At 42.8% G+C, this 11,712-nt stretch overlaps 1 protein-coding gene across 1 annotated transcript in view; it reads right to left on the bottom strand.

Moving 5' to 3' along the window:
* mao (monoamine oxidase) overlaps nt 1-11,712 on the bottom strand; it is a 58,196-nt gene that overhangs the window by 8,780 nt on the left and 37,704 nt on the right. Inside the window, exons 4-11 of the mRNA XM_031300894.2 lie at nt 9,652-9,756; nt 8,831-8,922; nt 6,247-6,388; nt 3,692-3,841; nt 2,464-2,623; nt 1,550-1,646; nt 674-727; nt 514-571 (exon numbers count right to left, since the gene is read on the bottom strand). Coding sequence (XP_031156754.1) covers nt 514-571; nt 674-727; nt 1,550-1,646; nt 2,464-2,623; nt 3,692-3,841; nt 6,247-6,388; nt 8,831-8,922; nt 9,652-9,756 — 858 coding nt within the window. The remainder of the gene's footprint in view (nt 1-513; nt 572-673; nt 728-1,549; nt 1,647-2,463; nt 2,624-3,691; nt 3,842-6,246; nt 6,389-8,830; nt 8,923-9,651; nt 9,757-11,712) is intronic.

Below are 11,712 nucleotides of genomic sequence, written 5' to 3'. Positions count from 1 at the left end.
GCTAGACTGTAAAATACAGAAAATATTTACAGGAAATTTCTGTATTTAAAAAGAATTTTTCTGTAAATAATGTAAGGTTTTTTACTGTAATTTGACGGTAAGTGTTTGGCAACTTTGCTGCCACTTTTTACCGTTTTTTTTTACGATTTCTTTTTTACAGTGTAGCTAACGTTAACAAAAAATGTCGGGAAACAACACCTCTGGCCGTTCCCTTGGGTCGTTTGTCCAGTCACTTATAATTTACGGACAATCCAACCCAATACGGCTCAGTTTTTATCTATGTATCTTGCTCTGTCAAGCGGCAAAAGTGCTTTTGAGTAGTCCATACAGGGTTGATGCTATGTTATCCGGTCAGGGGGAAAGGATTGTTTCCCACACGGCAACTCCGCCAGAAGCCACGCCCCCAGCTATGACGAGTCACCGACCAAGTGTGTCCTACACATGAATGATTGAACTGTTGACACAGTTCCACTGCAGCTGTGTGACTCTGTGTTAGTCTGTGTCTAAACTCACGTGCAGAGCCTCTTCTGAGCCCAGCACTCTGGAGTAGATCTCACAGATCATCTTCAACCTAAACGCAACAAGACAACAGTTTGGATGAAACCACTCTCGCAGCATGAGAGAGAGAGATAGTGTATTAACGTGCTGTTTTGTCTCTCCAGCGTGCACCTACCTCTCCTCTTTGGTCAGCCCTAATAGCTTTCTGCACTTGCGGGCGAGGATGAATCTGGAGGAGAGGGAAAAGAGAAATATTATCCACTAGGAAAATACGCAGTGCATTGCATTGAAGGGGAAATCTTAACTATGATAGTTCATACAAAAGCTGTGCTTCTAAGTTTGTTGCAACAATTTGAGAAAGGCCTGGCTCTGTTTCAACATTCATTGCTGCCAAGCCTTAAAGAAATGGTTTTCCTAGTTTGGTGGGGAAGAAGTTGAATAGAGCATATTTTTCAGTAGGAAATCAGAAAGTATTAAGACATGGACTAACACAGTGTTGGTTTTGGTCTTTTCATGGGATTTGTTGACAACAAGAAAACGAGTTACACAAGTTATTTCAATGCAACTTTAGTGATCAGATGCGCCAGATTGGAACTCAGCTGTGTCGACATACTGTATGCATGTGTGTAGACACTTGACACTTCAATGCGACCTGCCTGATTGGATATTTTCCCACGCAAAGGTGCATCGAAAGTTACACTTGGTGCAAAAGAATGGCATTTAATGGTGTAAGGGCCTGTATGAGACGCGCCCTGTTGTGGAGAGACAGTGCTATCAGCTGTACTCCAGCCCCAGTTTTCCTCTCTTGCTCTTTGCTCTCGCTCTGGAGAGAAACTTCCGCAAGACCTACGTTTGTTAAAATTGTCCAGATTGTGCCCACATGCCAGATCCGACAGACTTGACATGTAATGCGTCCCGGCAGATCAGATGACAAAAGTCACATTGAAAAGACAAGTGTAACCAAGGTCTTTAATGCACATGGTTTTGTAATGGGACAGGTGTCCACATATAGCGAATATAATGATAATATTATCTTGTTTAATAGAATCACCCCATAATGCAGGGTACAGTCCCATCCGGCTTTGTGTCATCCAGTGTCAGGCCGATGGGAGCGCCTTCCTCCTCAATCACCATGCTGCCACAGTAACCTGGCGACACACAAGCGTTCAACAAAGAGTGTAAAACAGCGATATTCAACAGGGGGTCCGTGACCCCTGGATATACAATAATATGAATCCAACATATAAAAAATAGCAAAGACAAATTGGCCTATTTGTGAGAAAAAACACATTTCATTTACACATTGCAGATAGGATTCACTGTGCCATTCACATGTATGTTAAACATTAAAACATGATGCATAAATAATACATTAATATCAATTTATTTTCATCCATCCGGCCTAGTTTAACATGCAACTTAATTTCATACAATATACTGTATGTATAATAGTAGGGGCTCTCTCTTTCAGCTAAGGGGTCCTTGGCACATTGAAGACCCCTGGTGTAAAAGACACACACACGCACACACACACGCTCGCACACGAGCACACACACACACACATGCCCACACACACACACACACACACACATACACACGCCCGCCCACACACGCCCCCCCCCCCCCACACACACACACACGCCCCCCCCCACACACACACACACACACCACACACACACACACATGCCCGCCCACCCACACACGCACACACACACCACACACACACGCACACACACACGCCCCCACACACACACACACACACACACACACCACACACACACACACACATGCCCGCCCACCCACACACGCACACACACACCACACACACACACACGCACACACACACACACGCAAACACACACCCACACACACATACACACACACACACACACACACACACACACACACAGTGGTGCAGACAAAAACATACACTGCAGCAATTTTTTCCCCCCACTTCCTGCGTACCCTTTTTCCTCCAGAAGTTCTCTTTGTAGTAGACCATGCACTTGATGACGGAGCCCATGGGGACGCGGTTGATCAGCTGGTTCCTCAGTGGCGGTAGCTCGGGGTTAAAGTGCATCTTCAGGTTCAGAGCGGGAGGGGTGGCCACGATCACGTACTTGGCCTAAGACGAAGACACACACGTAAAAAAAGAGAGGGGACACCAAATAGGACGGGGCAGTGTGAGCTGCATCACATGGAACATGGCTGCAGGATGCAAAGCAGCCAGTGGATGGCAGCAGAGAACAACATCTCCAGCTGCACGTTGGGATTCACAACTCACATTGTGCAGTGTTCAAATACTGCATGTGTTTACACTGCAGTGCTGGAAGAACTCAGATTGTTTGCAGAAGTCCTGCATTCAAAATCCTATTTAACTAATCAATATCATCAGCAAAATGTACTCAAGGTGTGAAAAGTAACAGCGAAAACACACTGGTTGCGTAAGCGTTGCGTCACGTTTTCGTCACTGTTTTCAATGTTTTTGCCACATTTTTTAATCACTTTTTTTAATGTTTTTGTCACTGTTTTCAACATTTTTGTCACTGTTTTCAATGTTTTTGCCACATTTTTTTATGTTAATGTTTTTTTTCGGCGCCCATGTTATCCAATCTGTCCGGCCACACCAGGCGAGTAGCGTCTACACCGGTCCACGCGCTGCAGCGATAGTTTCGGCGAGACACGAGCGTATGTGTCAAGCCAGGCAGGTTAATCACATACAGGAAGACCACAGAGAAAAAGAGAGAGAGAGAGAGACCGGCGCGTAGAAGTACGCGTCCGTTATGAATGGCCAGGCGTTTGGTAAGCCTGCCTCTGAAGCTATACTGCCGCTTCAGGTGACGCTGTATCAGACGTAAACGTTACTGGAACTACAGAAAATGAGCCAGATGAGGCTGATGCTATACGCACTAACGTTACAAAAAAAAAAAAAAAAAAAAAATACATGGGGTTGTCGCTCTGGGACGGGCGAGTACGAAACTGGGAGGGAAAAATCATATCAGCGGTGGAAGAAGTCCTCCAAAATACTCCAGCTGCCGTCTAACTGTAGTGCAGTAAAAAGCACAATATTTACTTCTGGAGCCAAGTGTGAAATAGCACAAAATGGAAATACTCAAGTACGGTACAAGTACCTGAAAGCGAGTTACTTTCCATCAGTGTGTGTCTGCAGCAGACTCAGTGGTGACATGCTTACTGTGTAGGTCAGTTTGTCCAGCGTCTCCACGGCCACCGTGTCTCCGCTCTGGTCGATCCTGCAGACCGGAGACTGCAGCTTCACTCGCTCTCCCAGCTCCCTGGCCATGCACTCGCTGATCTGACTGGAGCCGCCCGCAAACTTCCTCTCCTGCATGGGGGGGGGGGGCAGCGGTCAGTCACCAACACCACCAACACAGAGTGCAGAAGCAGCGAGAACGCCGAGTCTGGATGGGCTTTCAACGTTTGTGTCAACTTATTTCACCGTTTTTGTCACCTTTTTCAACATTTTTGTCTTTTTCAAAATTTTTGTCACTTTTTTTAACAATTTTGTCGCCTTTTTTAATGTATTTGTCGTTTTTTTTTCATTTTTTGCCACTTTTTTTAAATGTTTTTGTCACTTTTTTCAACATTTTAGTCATTGTTTTCAATGTTTGTGCCAGATTTTTTTTATGTTTTTGTCACTCTTTTCAACAATTTTGTTGCCTTTTTCAATGTTTTTGTTGTTTTCGTCAACATTTTTGTCTTTTTCAACGTTTTTGTCACATTTTGTAATGTTTTTGTTACTTTTTTCAACAATTTTGTCGCCTTTTTTAATGTATTTGTCGTTTTTTTTTGTTTTTTTTTGTCACTTTTTGTCAATGTTTTTGCCACATTTTTAAATGTTTTAGTCACTGTTTTCAATGGTTCTGTCGCCTTTTTAAAAAAAAGTTTGATGTTCTACTTGCAAGACAGTCTCATATTATATTGGTTAAAATGGCTTCTATCCAGTCTGATCCTGCTCAGAGTACGACTCTGCCAGGCTAATACATTTAGGAGACTGCTGATCTTATCTGTTGATTTAACCCGGTGTTACATACCGGTTTTCCCTCAACCCACCCTCTCTCCTTCACTACAAATTTCAACATCTTAAACCAAAAAGGGAAAATGTGTTATTGCAAAGCTCCGACCAGCAACTGTTGAATAATGAAGAGGACCGAGGTAGTGGGGAGACATCAAGTGCTGCCAAAGCTCTGAAACACAAAATTAAACACACAGTGCCCTTCGCCACATGGTTGGTGTCAACATCTCTCCCTGATAAGAAAAACATCGTGTGCCTTCCACTCTGGCATTTGGATGAAATTTGCCTGCCAGTTGCCAGAAAATTCGGAGCTGAAACCTAAATGTGTCCTGGCACTGAAACGAGGTGAGTCTGTGTTTGTCTCGTTGGATTAAAAACGAGTTCATGTTTCCTGTTCCAGAGCAACAAATGTGCCTACATATGTAACTTTACACAGAATATCAGCTCAAATGACTGTTTATGTGTATACACACATACACACCCATGAACCCATAAACAAGTGGGCATGGGAAGGTCCAGCAGGGGGGAAATGACAACAGAGCTGCTGCAACATCCTCTGATTACCTAAACACAATCCCCTTCCTCAGTGGCTATGGCAACAGGGCCACTCAGCTTTAGAAAGTACGATGGCAGAATGTGCTCCCCCGGCACTCCAAGAAAACAGCTTTTGTCTGGCTCATTATTATGCTAGGCTGCTCAGCAGCAAACTAAACTACGCTAATGTATTAGGGCTGATTTAGGAAGCTATGGGATCTCTCACTGATTCTCAGTCTCCTGTTTTGCATGAGGGAATGCGTCTCTGCAGGCCACAGTGTGCTTAAAGGGATAGTTCAGATATTTTTGAAGTGTGGTTGTCTGAGCTACTTCTCCAGAGTCAGTGTGTTAGCTACAGTAGATGGCGGTCGGCACACCCCCAGTTTGGAGAAGGATTCATTAGTAAGTGTTAAAACATAGACACGATTCATCAATACGCTCTACTGGGCTGATACGGTACAGCATGCAATCAGAGGTGATTGCACGATTGATTAGCTCTGAGCCACACCTTTACCTGGTTCTTGAAGGTGGCCAGAGTGGGACATTCCCTTATAGTTCGGGGTAGTGTGTTCCATAATGCACTACCTTTAATAGATAGTGCATTATGGCTGAAAGAGGTTTTTCTAAAAGGAACCTCACAGTCCCTGTTTACAACAGCTCTGGTGATCCGAGTCTGTCTGTATTTGATAAACTCTTGCAGTGGTGGTGGAAAGTGGTGGTGAAATTTACAGAAATTATCAAAACTTAGTAAGTTGTATTTTTCTAAGATCTTACAATGATGATAAGAAAAAGCTTTTTTATCTAGAGTTTTAAGTGCCTTTTTGTACAAAAGCTCAAGATGGGGATGACATGCAGCAAAGTGCCGCAGGCCGGACTCGAACCCTGGCCGCTGCAAAGGACTCAGCCTACATGGGAGCGCACGCTCTTACTGGGTGAGCTAGAGGCCGCCCCAACACCAGACTCCTTTGACAAAAAATCTGACATTTTACCTCGCAGAACACGGGAGTTGCTGCTCTACCGCTGCCTCCATCGGTTAGTTAGTTTGTGTTATTGTGTGACTTTGGGGTTTAAAAGGTTAGTTTGGATGCTGCACTTTGCTCACATGTACAGGTACAAATATAGAACCTGCACACACACACACACACACACACACACACACACACACACAGGTGCAGACGTACCTGTCCTCCGTTAGTGGTGGAGAAGATCCTCATGGTTCCTCCGCACTGCTTCACGTACCAGAGGAACCACAGAGCCGACACCTCGTGGGGTTCAGAGGTCACGTTGACGTTGACAAACAGCTTGGCGAAGCGGCGAACAGTACTAGAAATAAGGGAGAAGGGTTAGAACAGGGGTCACCAACACAGTGCCCGCGGGCACTAGGTAGCCCCCAAGGACCACATGAGTAGCCCTCAGGCCTGTTCTAAAAATGAAAACGGAATATTGATATTATCTGTTTCCCACCTTGTTAAGTCATTGTTGATAATTATTGATAATGAGAAATCATTAACGTGATCAGTGTCTTCACATAGATGAGTATCATTAATCATTAATAATCATATATAACTAAAGGCAAACTGAGCAAATTTGTTATTTCAGAAGAGTGTATCAAACTGGTAGCCCTTCGTATGACTCAGTACCCATGAAGTAGCTCTCAGTTTCAAAAAGGTTGGTGACCCCTGGGTTAGAACTTAAAGTACTTCAAAATAACGGATATGTTGGAGTATGATCCTACACAATCTAGTCAGCCAGTCGGCTGATTGGGGAGCCACGCACTTTGCCCAGCGTCCCTGTATACCAGACAGTAACGGAGGATAGCTCTATTTGAAATTCTCACACCTTTTGTACAGTGAATTTAACCCTTGTGTTGTCCTCCCGGGTCAAAATTAAAAATTTACACTTTTGACGTTTGTGTCGCTTATTCTACCACTTATTTTGCTGTTTTTTTCCCCCAACTTTTTGTCGAATTTGTCCACGTTTTCAGCGCTTTTATTCACTACCACCAGTATATACACCACTAACACTAACCCACTTTCTGTGTTGTCTGTTTTGTTTAAAAGTTAAGATCGGAGGAACGTTTGTTGATGGATAATCAAAGACTGTCAAAAGTTCAGGAACCATCTGCTTTGTTCCTGCTGATATCACTGAGCTGCACAGATATACTGATACAGAGATTTTGGGCTTTTCCACCTTTATTTGAGAGGACAGCTAGGTGAGAAAGGGGAGAGAGAGAAGGGGAAGACATGCAGGAAATCGTCACAGGTCAGATTCGAACCCTGGACCTCTACGTCGAGGCATAAACCTTTCAGTATACGTGTGCCTGCTCTACCCAGTGAGCCAACTCGGCCACCACACCTCTTTCAAAGCACCTAGACGTTAGAGGGCACACATATCACGGGGAAGGTGTGGTGTGCGGATGGTTTGGTCCGTCGGCTGGATAACAACTGTTATCTGGGATGGGGAGGGCGGGAGTGGGGTGGTTCTGGCATCATGCGCCCTTGGACGCCCCGCTCCTCCCCCCTCGGAAGCCATGTGCCCACTGCCCATGGGACCCTTTTTGTGGTTACACACTGAGATAGAAAGATCTGTGATGCAGCGTGATAAGCTCATTCCACAAGGAAATGTAATCATATTACCTTTTAAGTTAAGTTACTACGTTGGATTTGTAAGAAATGTGTTGAAGATATGTTGTGATGAGATGTGTTGAAGATACAAGATACGAGATCTGGTTAGCTCCTTTTGGTAATAAGCTGAATGTTTACAAGTTTTAGCTAACTCAGCCTGATAGCTTGCTGTTTGCTGTCCTGGCTCCTAAATGGTGGAATGAGCTCCCTATTGACATCAGGATGGCCGAAAACCTGTGCATCTTCCGCCGAAGGCTAAAAACACATCTCTTCCGACTACACCTCGGAATATATATATATATATATATATATCTTGATACTGCACTTTCATATGGCTCTTTGTAGCATTACCTATTTAAAGCTAATGTACTTGCACTTACTACTTGTTGTCTGGAGTTTGCACCTTCAAGGTTGAACGCATTTAATTGTAAGTCGCTTTGGATAAAAGCGTCAGCTAAATGACATGTAATGTAATGTAATGTAATGTTAATATAGTAGGCTAGTGTTAATACAATGTGGTTGCTGCAAGCAGCTGTTATAAGTGTGTTTTCATTGGCAGTTTTCACAGCATTGACGGTCGACGATGGAATAAAGATCACACCGTTTTTTACAAAACATCATGTGTCTGCGTGTTACTAGGAAGCTACACCCATTGTAAACTATCCCCTGTAGCGTTTAGTCAAATACTCATTTGCGTTATGTAGGGTTTGTGAGTTTTTGTAATTACTGTATTTGTATAACACCTATGGCAAAACTTAACCACACAAAACAAAAAACTGCTTTTATCTGAGAGAACATGTATTTGAATAACTATAATTCACTTATTTGTATTCATCTCTCTCTCTCTCTTATGTCCTATAAACCTTTATTTCTATCAGCCAGTTCAGAGCAACTCCTGGGTTACTCTTCTTTTCCTCCTATTTGTTTTTTTTAAGAGTCAGACTGGCTCATGAATGCATTTGTTATGTCTCTGTGTGTGCTTTGAAAGTTTAACATGAGAGTTGCATAATTTACGCTCAAGGTTATGTACATATGTATGAATTACGCCCAGTAGTTCAGAGACATAAAAAAAGAGGCATTCACATCGGTCTCTCTCTTGTTAGGCAGGAAAAGTTATCTAATTCCCTCTTTTCTGTGCTACCTGGTCCAGCAGATTTTCTCAAAGAGCTCCATCATGGTCATGTTGTCCCACTCCTCGGCATGGGGAGCTCTCCAGGGAGCCTCTCTGGGAATCTGGAACACAGGAGGAAGAGGAGAAGAAGAAGAAGGATCATGCGCTGAGTTTTTTTTTTTTTTTTTTTTTTTTTTGGGCCATTTTAGGCCTTTATCTGTGACAGGACAGCTTAGACATGAAAGGGGAGGGAAAGGGGGAATGACGTGCAGCAAAGGACCGCAGGTCGGAATCGAACCGGTGGCCGCTGTGTCGAGGACTGAGCCTCTGTATATGGGGCGGGCGCTCTACCAGGAGAGATACCCAGGCACCTGAAATGTGCTGAGTTTAAGCAAAAGTAATATTTGTGGAACTCACCATTATGGCTGTAAGGATGTGCAATATCTGGTAGGGCACTGGTGCAATATTTTTAATTTGACACGGCAAGTGTGCAATTGTGCATTTGGGCATTGTGCAATACATAAATTATTGATCACGGCTAATCACGGAAAATGTACAATCTGGGTAGAATTAAGTGCAATCTGAGGGGGAGGATGTGCAGTGGGTTCTCTTTCTTCTGAGAGTCTGGGGGAAGGTGGGGGGGGGTCTTGTGTCAGGTTCATCGAATGTTTGTTGAATAATGTATGCATGTTTACTGTACGTTTATTGTGTGTTTATGTGCGTTTATGTGTCACCATTTTTTTGTTCTCTCGACTGCCCAAGATGAATTATCTTATATTACATTTAGCAAAGACGAGACACAAAGAGTGCAGAGTAAAAAGCAAACAACAAGGGTAATTTCTGCTTGTTACCTCACGGCCCATCTCATCCATTGTCCTCCACAGGTTGTTGAAGTCCAACAAGACGATGGGGTTCCACATGGGAGGGAAGGAGCCTCTGAACGGGTAAGACTTTCCCTGTGGGACACACGTCATCGTCATTATCAAACACAATCAGCGGTGTAGTCTACGTGATACGCAGGTATACGCAGTATACCCACTAAGAAAGCTCCAGGATTTCCATATACCCACTTAAAAATGCCCAATGACACGCAACAACATACTTTCTATTATATTTTTGATATATTTTGAATTGTCTTCTGTGTTTTTCTTCTTCACATAGGCTAAACAAAGGTATTTCCACTGTAAACAGGTGCATAAAAGTGTATCCGAATACAGGAAATGAAGTCTTTGACGCTCAAAACTTCCCTAGGGGAGGACACCCAGACTCCCCACTATGATATGCCCCCCTATATATGATATACTGTATATTTAGTGGGAGCATTCCAACTATTGTTATTCTGTTCTTTATTTTTCTTATATCTTATTCCGTACGTTTTTTGGCTCTCTGTAACTTCTGCATACTTTCAGCTATTAAAACCATTCAACTTTTAAAATGTTCAGCTCTTTCAGCTAATGATGGGACTTCTTCAACTTTTTTTCTACTATTTATACTTTTTAAAATTTTAAGCTTTTTATGACTTTTTTTTAACATTGAAGTCAATGAGAGCATGCTTCAAATCCTTCAAATCTTCTTCCGCTCCCAAAATTTTCAGCTCCTTCACACTTTCACCTACAGACGCCAAACAAACTTTACAATGTTCACAAAATATTCAGGTATTAGGCTATGGCTTTTCAGTTTGATATATTTTACAGTTTTTGTGAAAAAGCTGTTTAAGTTTAGTGATCATTTCAGGATTTTTCTGAGTTTCTAGTGAGTGTGTGTGGCGTCTGCCAGAGTGGATGATGTCATCGCTAGGGTGTAGCAGCTTAGGAAAAATATCTTTGTCCCCTCTCTATAAATTGCTCTCACGCCCACAATATCTACTTGTCATACACAATTCATACATCAAAACGTAGGTATTTTTGTCTAGTTTCAGCCAATGTGCTCAGTTTTGCGATACGCCTTATACTTTTGGCTTGATGAGCTTCCAAATGACAAGATCTCCACATCTCCCCCCATTGACTGCCATATTAAACGTCCTCCACATTTCCCAGCGAAACGCAGAGCGAACCACTTTTTTAAAATCGCTGATATGCCCACATTTTTAAGTTTATCAACATAAATCTTACATGAATACGTTCACAAAGGTCTTGTGTCTCTAACGGTGAAGTCGGTGTTTCGATAGCATGTACTGTTGTGGATTTATTAAGGCTTGTTTGAAGGCTTGTTTGAAGGGTTCTCTCACACTGTCTCTCACTCAGCATTAGCAGGTGTGGTGCAGTTTAACAGCAGGTGACACGGTCGTTAACTGTTCAAAGGATGTTTATAAACACTCGTCACCATGACAACACTTTCACAGACAGCAGCAGCAGTCTTTCAGCCTTTTCAGACATTTCTGCATTTGTGAGTCATTATCAGTTAGAAAATATACTCAGACCTCACAATGTTCTACATCATTTCCAATCCTTACAATTTCCCCTTTTTCAAAAAATCTGTCTCTGAATAGCTGTAGCGTGCCACAGGTGACATATTAACAGCAGGTGTGGTAATGACAGATCAAAGACAGGCCTTATTAGAGCTGAAGGAACTCCATTCAGCTATACTGATGATAGCGTAGTGGATATGTTGTATGCCTTTGGTGTGGGAGACATGGGTTCAAATCCCACTGTGGTACACCTGTCAATGTGTCCCTGACCAAGATGTTATTTCCCTTTTTCAGCTATTCTCACTACTTCAACTTATTCTTACGGATTTAAGCTACTCAACCAGTTTAGCTTTAGCAATTCAGCTACTGACGTTTTATTTTGGCTCTCCGTAACTTCTGCATACATTCAGCTATTAAAACCATTCACCTTTTAGAATGTTCAGCTCTTTCAGCTAATGATAGGACTTCTTCAACTTTTTTCTACTATTTATACTTTTTTAAATAT

Source organism: Sander lucioperca, chromosome 8 (genome assembly GCF_008315115.2).
Source record: "Sander lucioperca isolate FBNREF2018 chromosome 8, SLUC_FBN_1.2, whole genome shotgun sequence".
In the NCBI taxonomy this organism is placed as follows: Eukaryota; Metazoa; Chordata; class Actinopteri; order Perciformes; family Percidae; genus Sander; species Sander lucioperca.
Note: the sequence above shows the minus strand (reverse complement) of the source record. Positions and strands in the feature narration are given on the sequence as shown.